This window comes from Oryx dammah, unplaced genomic scaffold, assembly GCF_014754425.2.
Source record: "Oryx dammah isolate SB20612 unplaced genomic scaffold, SCBI_Odam_1.1 HiC_scaffold_26, whole genome shotgun sequence".
In the NCBI taxonomy this organism is placed as follows: domain Eukaryota; kingdom Metazoa; phylum Chordata; class Mammalia; order Artiodactyla; family Bovidae; genus Oryx; species Oryx dammah.
The window spans coordinates 88,354,835-88,375,600 of NW_024070210.1; the positions used below are offsets into that span (position 1 = coordinate 88,354,835).

The 20,766-nt window shown below is 41.1% G+C and overlaps 2 protein-coding genes across 3 annotated transcripts in view; both read left to right on the forward strand.

Annotated features, from left to right (window-relative positions):
* The first annotated feature begins 8,564 nt into the window (after positions 1-8,564).
* DPP8 (dipeptidyl peptidase 8) overlaps positions 8,565-20,766 on the forward strand; it is a 57,380-nt gene continuing 45,178 nt past the window's right edge. The window contains exons 1-3 of one of the 2 annotated variants that reach the window (XM_040225844.1): positions 8,565-8,764; positions 10,493-10,629; positions 12,827-13,096. In XM_040225844.1, the coding sequence (XP_040081778.1) occupies positions 10,593-10,629; positions 12,827-13,096 (307 nt within the window). In that variant the 5' untranslated portion in view covers positions 8,565-8,764; positions 10,493-10,592. Of the gene's footprint in view, positions 8,765-8,792; positions 10,630-12,826; positions 13,097-20,766 lie in introns of those variants that run through there. The other variant, XR_005718584.1, reaches the window with a different exon arrangement.
* LOC120852541 (CCR4-NOT transcription complex subunit 6) lies at positions 14,254-18,073 on the forward strand. The gene has a single exon (XM_040225845.1). It carries the CDS (start codon positions 14,397-14,399, stop codon positions 16,050-16,052), a length of 1,656 nt encoding a protein of 551 aa, XP_040081779.1. The 5' UTR covers positions 14,254-14,396; the 3' UTR covers positions 16,053-18,073.

Sequence of the window (20,766 nt, forward strand, 5' to 3'; positions counted from 1 at the left end):
TCAGGTGGCCAAAGTATTGGAGCTTCAGCATCAGCATCAGTCCTTCCAATGAATATCAGGACTGATTTCTTTTAGGATTCACTGGTTTGATCTGTTGCAGTCCAAGGGACTCTCAAGTCTTCTCCAACTCCACAGTTCAAAAGCATCAATTTTTCGGCACTCAGCTTTCTTTACGGTCCAACTGTCACATCCATACATGACCACTGGAAAACCCATAGCTTTGACTAGATGGGCCTTTGTCGGCAAAGTAATGTCTCTGCTTTTTAATATGCTGTCTATGTTGGTCATAGCTTTTCTTCCAAGGAGCAAGTGTCTTTTAATTTCCTGGCTGCAGTCACCATCTGTAGTGATTATGCAGCCCAAGAAAATAAAGTCTCTCACTGTTTCCACTGTTTCCCCATCTATTTGCCATGAAGTGATGGGACTGGATGCCATGATCTTAATTTTTTGAATGTTGAGTTTTAAGCCAGCTTTTTCACTCTCCTCTTTCACTTCCATCAAGAGGCTCTTTAGTTCTTCTTCACTTTCTGCTATAAAGGTGGTGTCATCTGCATATCTGAGGTTATTGATATTTCTCCCGGCAGTCTTGATTCCAGCTTGTGCTTCCTCCAGCCCAGCATTTCACATGATGTACTCTGCATATAAGTTAAATAGGCAGGGTGACAATATACAACCTTGACGTACTCCTTTCCCAATTTAGAACCAGTCTTTTGTTTCATGTCCAGTTCTAACTGTTGCTTCCTGACCTGCATACAGATTTCTCAGGAGGCAGGTAAGGTGGTCTAGTATTCCCATCTCTTGAAGAATTTTCCACAGTTTGTTGTGATCCACAGAGTCAAAGGCTTTGGCATAGTCAATAAAGCAGAAGTAGATGTTTTTCTGGAACTCTCTTGCTTTTTCTAGTTGCTCTATTTCCTTGGTACTTTCAGTCTTTTAAATTTTAGTCATCCTGATTGTGATAGTGAAAGTCACTCAGTCGTGTCCAACTCTGTTCAAACCCATGGACTGTACAGTCCATGAAATTCTCCAGGTCAGAATACGGGAGTGAGTAACCGTTCCCTTCTTCACTGGATCTTCCCGACCCAGGAATTGAACTGAAGTCTCCTGCTTTGCAGGCGGGTTCTTTACCAGCTCTGCTACCAGGAAAGCCCTGGTCATCCTGGAGGCTGTATAATAAAAATAATTTTAGTCCAGCATATCTGAACCCTGAGGTTTATCAACTGACCTCTATCCAAAGTGAATTGAATTCAAGGCTCTTGGTAAGCAAGGAGGCTGAATGTTGACGTTTTGCCTCAGATGCTCCATAAGAAAAGTCCAGAGGAAGGGGACTTGTCCAGACTGGTTCCACCACCACTAACCCATTGGATGACTTCTCTGGGCCTGAGCTTCCCTATCTATCAAATGAGAGAGTGCCCTCCAATATTCTTCTCAGCTATTCCTAAAGTTTCCTGTGAGGACCGCTATTGTGGGCCTCTCTCTCCATGGGAAATGCAGTTAAAAAAAAAATAGAAATGGGGAAGGGAAAGAGTAGCATCCAGGTAAATTATAAAAGATAGCAGAGGGGGTAAAAAGGCAGAGCAGAAGTAGCCCTGCCAAGCTGAATTAGGAAGGGCTGAGGGTTTTTTGATACCAGTCAAATGAAAATGCAAATGAAGCACTGTCTTTGTATTCTACCTTCCAGGTGAGCCTCCCCAGCCCTCTTTGGCCCAGAGTCACCCCTCCCTCCTCTGGCCACCGGAAGCATTTGCTGAGTGCTTTCTGTGGCTGAAGCCCGTGGTGGTGGTGGTGTAGTTGCTAAGTCGTGTCCGACTCTTGTGACTCCATGGACTGTAGCCTGCCAGGCTCCTCTGTCCATGGGATTCCCAAGGCAGAATACTGGAGTGGGCTGCCTTTTCCTTCTCCTGGGGCTGAAGCACATGCTCAGTACATAAATCTGTACTCCTGCCTTTGGCAAGTCATCATACACATTCTCCATGTCCAGCATTTTACAGAAGCTTTTTATATCTATAAGAAACTTTGGAAAATGAACTATTGAATTTGCCTGTGCTGTGTCTCACCCAGGATCACCCAACCAGATATCCTTAACCGAAATCAAGTTACTCTGTCTAGATGGCACAAAGTTGAGAGTGGAGAGAGACTGAGAGATCAGCCCAGGCATCTGCTGGGGAATCTGTGCCCACCCAGTTCATATCCCTGTACCCTCTTAACTATGCCAAGAGGGTTGTGAGCATTGCAGCCAATCGTTGCTGTAAAAACCGTCCCCTCAACCTGTCAATCCCCAGTTCGGACGACTGTGCAGAGATGCCCCTTTCCTTGAGTGTGGGGAGTGGCCTTTCCACCTTGTTCAATTTGACCTACCTGATAAGTCTTGGCTTTCTGGGCTGCCCATATGGTTGCCAGGAAGACAGCTGGTGTGCTACCATTTATGGAAAAATAGTGGAGTGGAGAGAAGAATACTACATTTACATATAGGCATTTGTTTATGGGCAAACATTGGCAAACTCCAAGAGATGGTGAGGGACAGGGAGGCCTGGCGTGCTGCAGTCCATGGGGTTGCAAAGAGTCGGACATAACTTGCGACTGAACAACAATAAATTCATATATTGTGTTGGCCAAAAAGTTTGTTCTGGCTTTTTTGTAAGCTGTTACAAAAGAATTTTTGGCCAAGTCAATATCATAAAATGGGCTTCCCAGGTGACCCAGTGGTAAAGAATCTGCCTGCAATGCAAGAGACCCGAGATTACTCCCTGGGTCAGGAAGATCCCCTGGGGAAGAAAATGGCAACCCGCCCCAGTATCCTTGCCTGGGAAATCTCATGGATAGAGGAGCCTGGTGGGCTACAGTCCATGGGGTCACAAAAAAGAGTCTTACCTGATGTAGTGACTAATACCCACACACTAAAATATTACATAGAAAGTATATGTGCAAAGGGAAACAGTGACTGAAAGACCAGCACAGGAGAATATTTTTACTATATACACTTTTGTTCAAAAAACTAAATATGAAAAGAAAATTAACTGAAAAGGCTCCTTTTTGTTATGGCAGCTTCGTTTGTACTGTCTCCAAAAAGGTGCAAAATATAGAGGAAGTGGAAAAACAAACTCTAACCCATAGGATATGATGTAGTCAACTGCTATTACATGCTTGTGATCTGTTTCCTCAACTAAATCAGAGGTCCCCAGCCTTTTTGGTACCAGGGATGGATTTCATGGAAGACAGTTTTTCCATAGACAGGGCAGATGGTTTGGGGATGATTCAATCACATTACATTTATTGTACACTTTATTTCTAATCTAATGCTGCTGATCTGACAGGAGGTACCAGTCCATGGTCCAGAGGTTGGGGAACCCCTGAACTAAGTTGTAAACCTCCCTGCAACACAGATTGTCTCCTTTTGGTATCCTATAGCATCTAGTACAATGTTTTAGAAAGTAAATGCTTAAAATGTACATGTTGATGATAATGCCCAGTGCTAGAAAAGTTTTAGTGAAATTGGCACACTCAAGCTGACTGTAGCTAAGGGCAGTGTGAATTCATGGCATCAATTTGAAAAGCAGTTTTGCAAGAGGTAGCAAGAAAAATGGAGATGTTTATGCTGGTTGGCTTTGTAATTCCCCTTTGGAGATTTTATTCTAACACAATAATTTCAAGGAAGAAAGATGTATATATGAAGATGTTTACAGTGTTACACAGAAAAACATTGGGACTTAAGAATGACCAAATGAATTGTGGTATGACAATTCAGTAGAAAAACTATACAGCTGTGCAAAATAATAAGAAACTAGCAGTATTGAAAATATTTATGATAAAAGATACAAAAATTTTGATTACAACTTTGTATAGCTGTAAGATACTAGGGAGTAACTTGTGTTTTTGTTTTCTTCCTTTTTAACCCTTGATCCTTCCCAACAGAGGGAGCTAGCATGAGGCAACCATTGTTTTCTGGGAGTTATAACTTTGGGATTAGAAAACAAAGACATCAGATTCTTCTCTTTTAACCTCAGTTGAACATTCAAGACAGAAAATATTTGGAGTAATATTCAGACTAAATAAAAAATTTTAGGCACTCTTTCTGCCCCCTTCTGATGTCTATGTCAGAAGCTTTCTCTATCTCTTTTATACTTTAAAACTTTATTTAAAAATTTCTAGTATAAGAGGGAGGAGAATGTTTCAGATGAGAGAAATAAAAAGAGAGGCCTGATATTAATCTGTTAGTAAGGATAGGAGCCAGGATGGGAACCCAGGAGTGCCTGACTCCAGAAATCCAGGCTCTGACCCATGAGTCCCTGAGCAAAAGTACCACTGCCTGAAGATCATGGACTGGTAGATGCAGAAGGACTGGGAGACAGGTTGGTCTCTGACGAGGCCCAGTGTGAAAAGGTGTCAGGTTTGCTAAAAATGAGGTCAGAACTGCTGGCGTGCTCAGTCGTGTCTGACTCTTTGTGACCTCCCTGGACTGCAGCCTGCCAGGTTTCTCTGTCCCTGGAATTCTCCAGGCAAGAATACTGGAGTGGGCTGCTATTTCAGGGGTTCTTCCTGACCCAGGGAAGAACCTACTTCAGGGGAAATAGTTTGTTACCTACTTCAGGGTTCTTCCAGGAATCGAACCCTTGTCTCCTGCATTGCCGGCAGATTCTTCACCACTGAGCCACCTGGGAAGCCCAGAATTGTATGAGGACCTGATTACCTCAAACAGGCATGGATTTCATGATGCAGTCCAGAGACTTCCCTAGTGGTTCCATGGTTAAGAATCCACTTTCCAATGCAGGGGACACAGGTTCTATCCCTGTTCTGGGACTAAGATCCTATAAAAGAGGCAAGAGGGGCTACTGAACCCCTGTGCTCCTGAACCACAACTAGAAAGGCTACAGGCCACAAGGGGAAAAAAAAAAAAGATCCTCCAGGCTGCAGCTATTACCTAACCAACTGATAGCTGATGTAGCCAAACGTCAATTAAAAAAAAAAAATTTTTTTTTTTTAAGTCGCAGCCAAGTTTCCCTGGAAAGGGTTCTCACTTGGCCTTACCACTCTAGCTTTCACTCACATTTACCTGCCTGCTGTCCATTATGTCAGAATATGATTGTTTTATGATGCTTTTTGATTTGTTTTGATCAGCAAGGGTGGATTTGTATCATCACCACCATGCTATTTATTCAGACCATGTGTGCTAGATAACTTGCCTTTTCCTGAGAAGTTCCTAGAGTGTAGCCTAATATGATACAGTTAAGTAGGTTTTGTCAAGCACACATATACAAGTTTGGCAAGGCCCAGACCTGACTGATTCAGCCAGTAAATATACAAGGAGCCAGTTTAGGGACTTCCCTGGCACTCCAATGGTTAAGAGTCCACCCTTCCAACTAAGGGGGGGGGGTGTGGGTTCAATTCCTGGCCAGGAAACTAAGATCCTACATGCCACATGGCATGGTCAAAATAAAAGCAAGGAGCCAGTTTAGCCTCAGACAGTTCATTATTTACATATACCACAAAGGGAAGAATGTATCAAGGTGCCAGCTGCCAGTGATCCTTATCCCACATATGAAAAAAGACACTCCTGAAGCAAAAGGGGCCAGGTGACTACAATGTAAGTTCTGGGATAACTACCTGCTGAGGAGCCAGTTCTAGGCTGCAGCTAAGAGGCTTTTATATTCTCAGCTCTGTTATGGGGGGTAGCGGGGGATGGGGCAGAAAGTCTCCCACTCATCAGACCTGCAGGGGTACAAGGTGTTCAGAGGCTTCTAGTCCTCTCCAGTTTCAGAAAAGTCACAAAGCATTCTGCTACAACTCAGGTAAGTATCGGTTTGACCCTTTTACCTGGGAGGGAGGCCTTTGTAGTTACATACAAGGAGGCCAGGGTTCATGGAGGACATGTTCGCCCACCACTTTCTCACGGTTAGAGGCTTTTTAAGCCTGCCACGTGTACGTGTGCTTAGTCGCTCAGTCGTGTCCAACTCTTTGCAGCCGTTTGGACTGTACCCCACTAGGCTTCTCTGTCCATGGAATTTTCCAGGCAAGAATACTGGAATGGGTTGCTATTTCTTGCTCCCAGGGTCTTCCTGACCCAGGGATTGAACCCTGTCTCCTATGTCTCCTGAACTGCAGGCAGATTCTTTACCCACTGAGCCATCCGGGGAGCCTTAACCCTGCCATAGAAAGAGAAAATAAGACTGAAAACAAGAAATCTGAATTCAAATCTAGTTCAGTCCGTCATTAGCCACATGACTTCAGAAAATCTTTTACCTCTCTGGAGTGCGTTTGTTTGTTTTGAGGGGGTTGGTGTTTTTCTTTTCCCCTGAGCTTTACTGTTAATTTTTTATTTTATTTTACTGTATATTGATATAGTTGATTAACAACGTTGTGTTACTTTCAGTTCTATAGCAAAGTGATTCAGTTATACACATACATGTTTCTATTCCTTTTCAAGTCATTTTCCCATATAGGTTATTAAAGAGTATTAAGCAGAATTCCCTGTACTACACAGTAGGTCCTTGTTGGTTATCTATTGGAGCTTGTATTTTGTCATCAATAAAATTATATAGTTTTTGTTTGCTTTTGAGGAGGTCTCTTTCCTCTTATTTGAATGTAAACTGCACAAAGTCAGGGATCTTGCCTACCTTGTTTACTATTATAGCCCCAGTGCTTGGAACAGTGGCAGGCACACAGCAGAGATTCAGTAAACATTTTTGTTGTTGTTCAGTCGCTCAGTCATGTCTGACTCTTTGTGACCTCATGGACTGCAGGCAGCTTCCCTGTCCTTCACGATCTTCTGGAATTTGCTCAAACTCATGTCCATTGCGTTGATGATGCCATCCAACCATCTCATCCTCTGTCGCCCCTTTCTCTCCTCCTGACCTCAGTGTTCCCCAGCATCAGGGTCTTTTCCATTGAGTAGGCTCTTCGCAGCAGGTGGCCAAAGGACTGGAGCTTCAGCATCAGTCCTTCCAGTGAATATTCAGGGTTGATTTCCTTTAGGATTGACTGGTTTGATCTCTTTGCTGTCCAAGGAACTCTCTAGAGTCTTCCCCAGGACCACAGTTTAAAAGCATCAATTCTTTGGCGCTCAGTCTTCTTTATGGTCCAATTCTCACATCCCATGACTACTGCAAAAACTATAGCTTTGACTATATGGACCTTTGTGATGTCTCTGCTTTTCAATATGCTGTCTAGGTTCATCGTAGCTTTTCTTCCAAGGAGCAAGCATCTTTTAATTTCATGGTTGCAGTCACTGTCCGAAGTGATTTTGGAGCCCCCCAAAATAAAGTGTCAGTTTCCATTTTTCCCCCATCTATTTACCATGAAGTGATGGGACTGGATGCCATGATATCTTAGTTATTTAAATGTTTAGTTTAAAGCCAGCTTTCTCACTAATGAAATGAAGATGTTTTATTTTGTTAGCATGTGCATTCAAAGTCCTTTCAGGTGTTCTGTGTTTGTTTTAGTTTTTTGCACAAAATTCATAGAGGAGTCCCAGTGAAAAAATGACTATTCTTTCAGGGGAACAACTGAAAAAAAAATTCTGAGTGAAGACACATTTAGGTTCAGGGTGAATAATTACATAAATAAATAAACCCTCATGACACTTCTGACAAATGGCTCCTTGCAATAATAGAAAATAGGGAAGGCCCAGCTGGTCCACTGTTTCATTCTACACCTAGCACCTTCCTAGTCATCTCCCAAGGCTCCTCCTTCCTCTTTCTCTCAGCCAATGTGTAGTGCAGAATAGAAAATAAATTACCCGTCAAGAGACCTGCCTCTGGTTCTGCTAAAAGCAAGATCACTCACTTACTTGCGCTGAGCCCCCGTTTCTTCATCTTTATTTATCTGCATGACACATGGTTTTCCTTAATTGTAACTAAGGGACGTTAGTATATCACTCTCACAGATCAAGAAACCAAGGCTCAAGAAGACTAACCCGCTGAAGGTCATTAATTAGTACCAAAGCCAAGCTTTCTGACTCCAAGTTCAGATTTCTTTGTTAGTTGCACAGTCCTGTCGACTCTTTGCGATGCCATGGGCTGTATGTAGCCCACGGGGCTCCTGTGTCCATGGAACTCTCCAGGCAAGAATACCAGAGTGAGTTGCCATTTCCTTCTCCAGATCGAACCCAGGTCTCTCATACTGCAGGCCGATTCTTTACCATCTGAGCCAACTTGGACGTCCTGTCAGAGTTCTTCGCACCACAACAATGAGACACCTAGAAATCCCCAGGCGGAGGTCCCTTCCCTCTCCATGTCTCTTCTATGAAGGGACAGGGATTTTTGCCTGACTTGGCCCCTGTTCTAATCTCAGAGTCTACAATTCCGCCTCGCACATAAGAGGCACTCAATATGTATTTGTCGAAGGAAAAAAAGAAGAAGAAGAAGAAGACGTGCCACAATTCTTCCTGTAATTTCCAGCAAGTTACTGCCGTTTTCTGGATTTGTTCTGTCCCCCACTCTCGCGCAGTTTCTTTCCCGCTCCTCGTTCGCCCCTCTGGCCACTAGACGGCACTGTCGAAAGCGAACCCCGTCTAACAGAGAGCGGCGCCCTTCTTGGCCCCGTTGCGCCGTCCCCGGTCGGAGGGCAACGCGCAAGAAACCGGAAGTGCCGGAGCCGCCGCCGCCGCCGTCTTTAAGTGCCGTGTTCACCCCTTCGGTTACCGCCGGCGCCGTCGCCAAGGAAGCCGCTGCAGCCGGGTCTGGAGTGGAGGCGGCGCGGCATGAAGCGGCGCAGGCCCGCTTCTTAGCGCGCGTCAGGACGGTCCGGGCGGGGCCGGGGAGGGGGGAAGGTGCAGTATCCGCCCTCTCTCCTTCCCCTTCGCCCGCGAGGCCTGCGCCCCTGCCCACTCGGGCCTCTCCGCCTCTCGGAGGAGCTGCCCGGCGCGTTCTCCCCGTTAGCTAGCTCTGCGGTTTACCCGGCGCGCCGCCCTGCGCGGGCCACAGCCGGTGGTAGAGCCCCAGTTGCCGGAACAGGAAGCCGAGGCTCTCAGATTCCGAGTCAGCCAACGTTCACTGGGCGCCCCCTGAGCGCTGGGTGCTGGCCGCCGGACTTCCACGTCCGTTATCTTAATTGAGCCTTGCTGGGGTTGGGAGCCGGGTGTTGTCCAGGCTTACAGATGAGAAGCGGAAGTCCACAGAGGCAAAGGGATTTGCCTGAAGTCCGACTGTGGCAGACCGGATTCGGACTGAGATTTTCTGGTTTCCTAGCTGGCGTTCTTTCTACTGCCCCATTTCTAGGTCGATTCCTTCCCTCCTTGTCCACTGGCCCCTTCTCATTCTATTTCACCCACCAGGGCAGGATAGGTTCTTTCCTTTCCTATTTCAAACCTGTCCTCTCACACATTTTTCTTCTTAAGTCTTGGCACCTTCCCAAGTCCCCTTAATATTCTCTGCTACACTTCGGCTCTTCTTCATTCTAGCTCCCAAGGTCTTTGCCCACTTTGTGGTAATAAACCTCTCAACTAGCTGTGTGGATCCTGGCGAGTGAAATAACTAGGCTTCAGTGAGGCTTGGGCTGTTTAAGTGGACAAACTGGCGCCTGGATTAAAAATTAAGGAATGATATTTGAGTGGGTCCAGATTCAAGAGTCATGTTTTCTAACCCGACATACTCTGAATGAGAGTTTTAGTGCATGAGAAGGTGTCTTGACCACTTAGTCCTGTTGTTGACCGTGTTAGCACAATTTCACTTTTTCCCCTCCATTTGCCAGTGACCCGCATGTCTCTCCATCACCTGTCAGGGCTATGAAAGCCTCTGATTAAAACCGATAACCAAATAACGGGTGTAATCGCAGACTCTGCTTTTTTTCTTTTACTAAGCCAGAATTTCAACAAATTTAACACTTCCGTTTTTCAGACAGAGAAGTTACCTAATTCAGTTATCAATATTTTCGAAGTATACATGGAAAGGAAAGAAGCAAAAATGGAGTGCACTGAAAATGGATAGTACATTCTTTATCTTGTGAAAATCTTGATGTTAACAGCATGTTCTCTTTCCACGGAAGTGGCCTGTTTTGTATTAATAGTTCTTACTGGTTATTATACTGAATCTGTTCTGTCTCCAATCTGCTAAATATGAATTCTGTAAAATAATACAAATTGATTATTATGTAGAAGAAGAAAAACAGGACCAGGCACAGAGAAATAAATTTTATTACCCATTATCTATCATTTTGAGAATTTGTAATAGCCACTGAGTAATCTCGCATCTGTATTCCTTTTATACTTTTAAAAGAATTTCTATAATTTACCTTTTAATATGTATCCAAATGTCAGGACTAAACTACTGTGCAGATAGTCTTTGGAGTAAATTCAGCTGTACATTGCTGAAATAAAATCATTTTATAATTTTCAGAAAATGCAGATACAAAATAATCCAGGCGTTGTATATTATATCAAAAAGAATATGTATCAGTTCTAAGTACTAATTGAAACTTTAGGTTTAATATTTTGGGGGCACATATCCATTTTAATAATGATCAACAGGCTTATATCTTATTTCATTATCCTGGTGAGCAGGATTGGATGGTGAGAAAAGGAAAGACTCCTGTGAGAAGAGAGCAGGATGAGCAGAGGGATCTATGCTTGAAGTCAAGTCACTTGAAAAAGATCTCTTTGAATGTGGAAGAGATCTGAACAGATGAAAATACAATCAGGTAGGCACCAGGGAAGGGCCTCAGGTGAAGAGGTAGGCGGGGCAGTGAAATCAGTGCACGGCACTGAGGATGTGTACTGGCCTGTTTTCTAGTTGTTGAAATTAGAAAACTCGGGTCATGTGTTTTGATGCTGTATATCTAAGGTGCTATGGAAATATGGAAATTAGTTACACATTTGTGTATATTACTAAAATTATGTAATATCAGATTTATGCAAGGAAATGCAAAATATACATTTACCATAAAATACAGAGTAGTAGTGTCATTTAAACTGTAGAATGTGTGTGTGAGAGAGAGTGTGGAGAAAGAGAAATGGTGAGTGTGGGCATCTAGTACAATTTAGGAATATCTGATAGTTATGCTTAAGTGCCAGGTAAGCAAGTTTTACATGCAAGAGATGTCAGTAGCTCAAGAAGCTGGGCAGTGAGCTTGGGAAGTCTGTCTGCTAAGCTTCCCTGTTCCATCCCCATGCTCTCTCGTTTCAAGCAGTGATTTGGAGATGAAGTTCCAGATTTAACACAAGGAGTGGACAGGAATGAGCCCGGTTTGTATATCTCCTTGTTTAACCTGTCCCTCACTCTCTTAGGAATCAAACTAGATCCATTTACATATTTGATAGAAAACAGACCTCCACCAGCTTTTAGATGTGCAAACAACCACTACTGTCATATACAGCTCCTTGACATCAGTGTACTGAGTATCAGTTGAGCTGAATGACTTTTCTGTTGAGCTGTGTGGATTTTAATCATTGGAGGTAAATGCCCAGTTGTAATAATGTTCCAAGTTGTATACCTATAAAACTCTGGAAATAGGTTTTCTGACCGCTCTTGCTACTATTATATGGAAAATGACAGTGTAATTCACTATAACTTGAAAAAAGGCACAGTATCCTAGCCATTCAGTTTTGTTTATTTCATCACGCAGCGTGCCTGATGGAGTAATTCACAGCCTACACTTGCTAGTCTTTTTCTCCGTGGTTGGTAGTTTTTTACCACAAGCTCCTGTTAACATGTGAAATTAAACCTTAAAAAAGACATGTTAAATTTACAGCTGTGTATTGATTTTTGCTGTAGAAGTGGTTAATAAGTATGTGAATTGGTTACACAAATGCAGTGTAGTTTATCTCCCAGGTCCTCATGTTTTTGGCATTTATTATTTCCAAAAGAGCAGGTTGCCCCAAATTCTTATGTTGCTCCTTTTTGGTAGTGTTATAAATAATGCGTGTCAGAATATCTTACAGTGGCTTATAATAACACTTCTTGTTATTTATTCTGATACTTTGCACCTGTTATATTTAAATATTGAACTAGATAGAGGAAAAAATCATCTTCTGGATTTGTAAAATGAAAGAAACATCATTAGTAGATGAAATGTTAATATTGTTTTGGGGTTGAACTGGTAAATTGGGTTCAGACTTTTGTCAAAATATTGATAATACAAACATTAAATGTTTTCAGCATAAATTACAACTAAAGCCACTTTTTTTCTCATTTAATCATGAGAGTAAAAGTTGTGTAATCTGTAATAAAAGTATAAAGGTACACAAGGGATGGATATCTCTAGGCAAGTGCAAAAGATCAAGAAAAACGTACCAACTAGTTAGGTCTTTTGGTGTTTGGAGTTCCTATTTAAAAGGAAACAGTATTTGTATTATCTTGGGTATATGCTCCAGGATGATTATTACAAGTATGTTTTTTGCAACAATTTTATTAGTGTTCTAATTGGTTGTGATTATTTCTGTTAGCTGAAGAAGTCCATAATTTATCAAATGTATTACTTTTTTAAAGTGCAAAAACACTTAACTCTCTTGGCACATTTAGCTTCACTATTGACATGCTCTTTGAAGGAACATAGCAGCCAACTGGCATATGGCCTGTTTCCTTCCAGTGTGGGAAAGAAGAAGGAATTTTGGCAAGAGATACCTAAGGAGAGCCTTTTATAAAAGTTCCCAAAGAGATTTATAGTCACTGTGAAATAGACATGACCTCAATTTTTTTTTTTTAAATCTCAGTTTCAAACTGAACACAGAGAAGGAGGAGCTATTGCTTTTCTTACTAAGTTTCATTGCAACTGTACTGAAAAGCATTTTTCCCCTTTTTTTTGGGGGGGGGGGACCCTAATCAGGCTGTCATTCTGATTAGTGTAAGAGAGGACAGATCTGTGAACTTCATGTGGCTTGCTTATTTATTTATTTTAGGAAAATGCAACATGGCAGCAGCGATGGAAACAGAACAGCTGGGTGTTGAGATCTTTGAAACTGCAGAGTGTGAGGAGAATATTGAATCACAGGATCGGCCTAAATTGGAGCCATTTTATGTTGAGCGATATTCCTGGAGTCAGCTTAAAAAGCTGCTTGCTGATACCAGAAAATACCATGGCTACATGATGGCTAAGGCACCACATGATTTTATGTTTGTGAAGAGGAATGACCCAGATGGGCCTCATTCGGACAGGATCTATTACCTTGGTAAGTATGAAGTCATAGTTTCTGAAAGGAAATGCTTTCTTAATTCAAAATTAGAGGCTAGATACAACTGGCATGCAAATTTTGGTGAATAAATAAGTGAATCAGTGATGGTTCCACTAAAGAGAAAAAAATAATTGGAAGTACTGTTTTAACTTTTTGTCCCGTTAATTTTGTTTTTATTTGCAGATAACAAATCAGTTGATCATGATCTTACTTTCAAAGTAAAGATGCCAGATATTACTTCTTCCTAAAGCTAACTTTAAATGACTTTCCTTCAGAATGGTCAGATTCTTTAGGAATGGTGGATGAGGAACACAAATAACAAAAACCAGTAGTTTGTTCCCGCTCTCAGCAGCTGCTGCTTTCACTTTACTAAATCACGGCTGGTCTTGGTCTCTGCTTCCTGAGCCCATTCAGTTCAGATTTAAGATATATTGACATTAAGTCTATTATATCACTGATTGACTTTTTTTGTTTCTTTTTTGTTTATACACCTTAAATGCTTTACTTAAATGATGTGGTAAAAGAAATAGGCAGTAAAGACTGAGCACCAAGCAGCTTAGGCACAGCTGGTAGCTCAGCTGGTAGAGAATCCGCCTGCAATGCAGGAGACCCTGGTTCGATTCCTGGGTTGGAAACATCCCCCTGGAGAAGGCATAGGCTACCCACTCCAGTCTTCTTGCCTGGGGAATCCCCGAGAACAGAGGAGCCTGGTGGGCTACAGTCCACGGGGTTGCAGAGAATCGGACACAACTGAGGGACTAAGCACAGCACAGCATTGGAAGAAATGACTAATCTAGACACAGGGCAGTAGATAAAGAGGCGGTCTTGGAGTCAGAAACCTAGGCTCTGGTATCAACTCCATGGCTGACTGACTTACCCTGTGAGTCTGTTTCCTCATCTATCAAAAAAGGATTAGATGATGCTTGTTTGCTTTCAATGAAAACAAGGGGGACGCGGAGGAGGAGGAGGCGGAGGCGGCGGCGTCGGTGGCGGCGACGTCGGCTGCGCGGACGCGAAGGCAGCGGTGGGTGCAGCGAAAAGGGAGAAGCCGGAGGCCGAGAGGCCGAGAGGCCGAGAGGGCGTAGTGGCGGCCCGTCGAGGAGGCTGAAGCGGGCGGCTGACGCGGTGGATCTCGGAGGGGGGACAAAGAGCGGCGGCTGAGGCGGCAGAGGAGCGGCGACGGCGGCGCTGCAGCTGCGGGCGGGACTGGTATGGTGGTTCCACAGGTCAGACCCCGCTGCACTCACAGGGAGGAGGCGGCGGCAGCGGCGGAGGAAGGCGGCGCACCCCAAGAGGCATGCCCAAAGAAAAATATGAGCCCCCTGACCCTCGGAGGATGTACACAATTATGTCCTCCGAGGAAGCAGCAAATGGAAAGAAATCTCATTGGGTGGAGCTTGAAATAAGTGGAAAAGTAAGAAGCTTAAGCTCATCTTTGTGGTCACTAACTCACTTGACAGCTTTGTATCTAAGTGACAATTCCCTGTCCCGCATTCCTTCAGACATTGCCAAGCTTCACAGTCTGGTGTATCTGGACCTGTCCTCTAATAAAATCCGAAGTTTACCGGCGGAACTCGGAAACATGGTATCACTCAGGGAACTCCATTTAAATAACCACCTGTTACCAGTTCTACCTTTGGAGCTGGGAAAACTGTTTCAGTTGCAGACTTTAGGCCTGAAAGGAAATCCACTTACCCAGGACATATTGAACCTCTATCTGGAGCCAGATGGAACAAGAAGGCTACTGAACTATTTGCTTAATAATTTGGCAGTTTCAACAGATCAGCCACGTCCAAGCTCTTGGATTATGTTACAAGAACCAGACAGAACGCGGCCAGCTGCCTTGTTTTCTGTCATGTGCTATAATGTTCTTTGTGATAAATATGCGACCCGGCAGTTATATGGCTACTGTCCATCATGGGCACTAAATTGGGACTACAGGAAAAAGGCCATTATTCAAGAAATCTTGAGTTGCAATGCTGATATCATAAGTCTTCAGGAAGTTGAAACAGAACAGTATTACAGTTTTTTTCTGGTAGAACTGAAAGAACGTGGCTATAATGGATTATTTAGTCCTAAATCTAGAGCTAGGACAATGTCAGAACAAGAAAGAAAACATGTTGATGGCTGTGCAATATTCTTTAAAACAGAAAAATTTACTTTGGTTCAGAAACACACTGTTGAATTTAATCAACTAGCAATGGCAAATTCAGAAGGGTCTGAAGCCATGCTGAACAGAGTCATGACGAAAGATAACATAGGAGTTGCTGTACTGCTAGAGCTTCGAAAGGAACTGATTGAAGTATCATCTGGAAAGCCACATCTTGGAACAGAAAAGCAGCTTATTCTCGTGGCTAATGCTCATATGCATTGGGACCCTGAATACTCCGATGTGAAGTTGGTTCAAACGATGATGTTCCTCTCAGAAGTGAAGAATATTATTGATAAAGCCTCGAGAAGTCTCCAGTCCAGTGTATTAGGAGAATTTGGAACTATTCCACTAGTGCTATGTGCAGATCTTAATTCTTTGCCGGACTCTGGTGTTGTAGAATATTTGAGCACTGGTGAAGTAGAAACAAATCATAAAGACTTTAAGGAACTGAGATACAATGAAAGTCTTACGAACTTCAGCTGTAATGGGAAAAATGGGACAACCAATGGAAGGATCACTCATGGCTTCAAGTTAAAGAGTGCCTATGAGAGTGGCCTGATGCCTTACACCAATTACACATTTGATTTTAAGGGTATAATTGACTACATCTATTCTAAACCTCAGCTGAACACTTTAGGCATCCTGGGACCTCTGGACCACCATTGGCTAGTTGAGAACAATATCAGCGGCTGCCCACACCCACTCATCGCCTCTGACCACTTCTCACTTTTTGCACAACTGGAGCTCTTACTGCCTTTCCTGCCCCAGGTTAATGGCATTCACCTTCCTGGCAGGAGGTAGTCAAGTACCTTCAGAGGATGACCTCAGTTTTACTCATAAACTTGTAAAAATTCTGAATATAGGGGAGTGAGGTATGGCCACTAAGATTTGTTTATTTGTTTGTTTTTTCTTAATGATGATTTGAGTTTTCAATCTGATCATTTGATAAGGATATAGTATGAAAGCCAGGTGCTAGCAAACAAATTCTGAGCCCAGTATGCTTTATATACTGTTAGACAGGGATTGGTGTGTTTGCACCTATCTTTAATTTGTTGCAAATAATTTTCCTGTTTCTTCTATCCAATATAATATTTTCGTGCCTTGAAATAGGAAACTGAACAGCATATTCTCTTTGCACAGAAATCTGTAGCACTACTTTTTTGAGGCCAGTAATAACATACAGAGATCATTCTTCCATACTTTACTCCCTCCTTTTTCAGACTTGTTTGTAAAATATAGAATTTGAATTTAGCCTTTATGATTGTATATGATCCACAGAAGACCTGATTTATGTAATTTTGTACTAAAAAAATCAGATTTGGAAATGATTGTATTGTAATCTAAGGCTAAGGTTTTTTTTACCTGTTTCATGTGTTATAAAGCTTGTAAAAGAAGTTGCAACAGACTTTCTCTGCTGATGATTTGCACTGTTAGGGTTTTGTTAGCCCTTTTGTACTACTTTGTTTTTAAATTGAAAACATTGCTCTTTAAATTTAACTCTGTTTAAAGTTTAGGACATTTGCTTGGACTAGAGACAACTTACCTATGAATTCCTGGATTTTTGCAAAAAACTATTTACCAGGACAGATAATCTGAGGAGTGAATGATCTGAAGGCATTTATGGACTGAATGTGTAATGGTTGATGTATGTACATGCTGATATTTTTAAATCCTTAACTTTTTTAAGTTAAAAAATTATGGCTGCTTAGGTACAGCTTCTTAACTCCTTTTTGAGACACTTCTTGTCCTATCTCCACTGTGCCTGCCTGAATTTGTTCCCACCAAGCACTGCCTGTGCATGCAGAGAAAATCTGTGCATCCTCTTTTGTATTTTTTAAATACTGTTTAACATTTGTGAGAGTTTTATGAAAATCCTTTTGTATGAGCTGTGGGTTTTTTCCATTGTGAAGCATTGAATATCACATTTTGGCACGTGTTCATAGGGTGGGGATCCCTGGGTCTTTGTCTGCCAGACCCAGGCGCTGCTTCTTGGCGTCATTGCACAGTGCTGTTCATCACCCAGAGTACTACTATCATGTGAATTCTTTTTGTTTTCCATGTATTCCTTAGTTTCCATGTTTTTAAAAAATCATTCCCTTTTTTAAAAAAAGAAAAAAAGTGATTTTCCGTTTATGAAGCAGTATAAAATAAATGAGATGTATTTTCAAAACAGGTCCCTAAGACAATACTTCAGATCATTTTTAAAGTGACCAACTCATTTTAATATGTCAACCAAGATAAAAGATATTATACCTTGTATTTTGCCTGTAGTGCCATTAGTAGAATAGAGATTAAAGCCAGCTTTAACTTTGCAAAGTTAACTCCTATATGTTCTGTTCTCATTCATTCATTCTCTCAAAAAACAAATGAATTCAGAGGGAACTTGGTCTAACTGCTTTTGTTTCAGCTGCAGGCAGGGAAGCAAAAGGACACCATGTATCCAGTGAGCATTAAGAAGAGAAATTGTTGAATGTTAATAACAGTTTTTATACAGAGAATGAGTCATTTTGGATAATGACTTAAAATTTTATGAAAAATGTTCAGCACTTAAATGTGCTTATTCTAAGAGAAAATAAAATTACATACTGTTTAAGTAAAAAAAAAAAAAAAAAAAGGATTAATATCTATCACATAGGATTGTCTTAAGTGTTGAGTTGACCAAAAAGTTTGTTCAGGTTTTTGTATGCTTGTATGGAAAAACTTGAACGAACTTTTTGGCCAACCCAAATTTAAACAAATGTTAAATAAACACAATACTGTTCTTGTACAACCAAAACAAATTTTACTACAGCTAATCTGAAGAAGAAAACTAGAAAAGAAAAAAAATTTTTTGTTATGCGATCTCCCAAGCAGTTGTCTGCACTACAGTATTATTTTTTAGTATTAGAAATAATAGTTGTAAAAAATACTGAAAAAAAAAACAAATAATAGTTGTAAATTACAGTATGCTACCTAGTATTCACCAACTGGTAATTATTATTTGTACTATTATTAGCTTAAGTCCCAAAGGCCCATTCATTCATTCATTGTCATTCATTGAATACATTTATTGAGACATGGTGCTGAAATATTTAGGTAAGTCGTCTGAGTGAAAGTGAGTCTTTCAGTCATGCCTGCTGTTTGTGATCCCATGGGCTGTAGCCTGCCGGACTCCTCTCCATAGAATTCTCCAGGCAAGAATACTGGTGTGGGTAGCCATTCCTTTCTCCAGGGAATTTTCCCAACCTGGGGATCGAACCCAGGTCTCCTGCATTGCAGGCAGATTTTTTACCATCTAAGCCACCAGGGAAGCCCAAGTCATCTTGGAAATAGATACATGTCTTTCTCAAGAAACTTACACTGAGGCTTTGTTGGAAACAGAAAATCAGACTTTCCTTTGATTGGAGAAGCATTGTAAGAAAAGCTCATCAATAATTGCTAAATCAGGCAATTTGGTTGGAAGAGAGTTTGGGCAAAATTAGGGGGGAAGGCCTTATATTTTGTATAGTATTTAAAAATTATAGCCATACTGTCTGTAGTTCTTAACAGTAAACAAATGTCTCACAAAAATGTTTATTAATTACCATTAAAAGTGCTTACCAAAAGGGATTTCACCCCTAATACAGTAGTTGAAATGGGATTCCAAGCCCATAAATTTTAGAGTTCCTCATGTAGTCATGCTATGCTATTTTATTTTCCTAACCCATAGCCTGAGGTAATGAATGTTTGGTTGGTGTTGTGGTAGAGTGAGAAAGAAAAGAATGTGAGAGATGAGAACACCGAAAGAGCTGAGGCCCGAGTAAACTCCCACAGCTAAGAGTTGGGTGGGAAAGGAAGGGCTGAGATGAGTTTGAGGGCACTGACCTCCTGATGTGCCTTTGTTTACCAAGTTTTTAAAAATAGGTCTCCTGCCCGCCTCCAAAAGTGTTTGATTTTTTTTTTTAAGAGATTCTCTGCATGAGTCCATATTAGTAATTATAGATTTTTTTAAAAAACAATTTGAGTATTCCATTATGTAATTGTGCCATATTTTACTTTATCAGGCCCCTAATAATGGGCATTTAGGTCTTTCTATTTTGGTATTACAAAAAATGAGGGAGCAGATATCACTGTATATCATTTTATACATGTGTGAATTTACTTAATAGGACTAATTACAAAGAGTGGAATTACTAGGACATAAGGTGTACAGATTCTGAATTGTTATTGATATTGCCAAACTACCCCTCCATGGAAGTTATAGAGTTTACATCCCTGTCAGCATTGTCTCAGAGTATGTCTTTCTCTGTACCTGTACCAATAGTGAGTGAGCAAACTTTTTATCTTTCCGGATCTAATTGGTGAACAGCAATCCCTCACTGTAATTTTTTAATTTATTATTGTTTTTTTAATTGAAGTATAATTGACATATTAGTTTCGTGTATACAACATAATGATTCAATATTGGTATACATTGTGAAATGACCATTACAGTAAGTCGAATTAACATCTGTCACCATACAGTTAATAAAAAAATTTTTTTCCTTTTGATGAGAACTACTAAGACTTATTCTCTTAGCTACTTTCAAATATGCACTATAGAATTATTAATTATAGGCATCGTGCTGTTCATTATATCTCCATGTTTCATTGTAGCTTTCTCAAAAAAAACAAATAATAGTTGTAAATTACAGTATGCTACCTAGTATTCACCAACTGGTAATTATTATTTGTACTATTATTAGCTTAAGTCCCAAAGGCCCTCATTTCTCCTATGAGTGAAGTTGAGCATCCTTTCACATATTTACAAGGCATTTGTGTTTTTTTTTTCTGTGACTGATCTGTTTGTCATCACTGTCTATTTTTTATTGGGTTGTGGGTACTTTTGTTGTCAAAGCATTTTTTGGTATAGTGAGGGAATTAATCCATTGTGATATCTTTTCCCTGAATGTTGAATTTTTTCCCTGAATGTGGAATGTTTTTTTGCCTTTGGTGCCTTTTGCCCTTTTGTAGAAATTTGTGGGTTGTTGGGTTTTTTTTGGTAGTTAAATTTTTACTTTTTATGTAGTTTTGTATCCCATCTAGACATCTAGTAAGGTTATTTCAACTCCAGATTGTATTTTTTTGAAATCCTTATGGACTTTGGAAATCCTTTGGACTTTGTTTTGCTCCATTGATCTGTCTGTCAAATCAAGTGCCGATACTGTGCTGCTTACTATTATTACTATAACTTTAGATGTTTTACTGTTTGATAGTAAACAAACTACTTTTCATTACTTTTTCATACTGTTCCTGATTATTTGTGTTTGCTTGTTTTTCTGTGAGAACTTTAAGTTAGCTTAAAGCTCCTTTCCCCCGATCCTACTTAAAGTGTGTTAGGATTGCATTATATTTATAGATGAAGTTAGGAAAGTTGTCAGTCTTTAAAATATTTATTTATTTTTGGCTGTGCTGGGCCATCATTTCTGCACGAGGGCTTTCTCTGGTGGCAGTGAGCAGGGGTTATTACTCTTCGTTGCTGTGCTCAGGCTTCTCATTGCAGTGACTTCTGTGCTGT

What these genes read in the sequence shown, in the direction of transcription:
- LOC120852541 (XM_040225845.1), top strand. Translation starts at nt 14,397, where the DNA reads ATGCCCAAAGAAAAATATGAGCCCCCTGACCCTCGGAGGATGTACACA.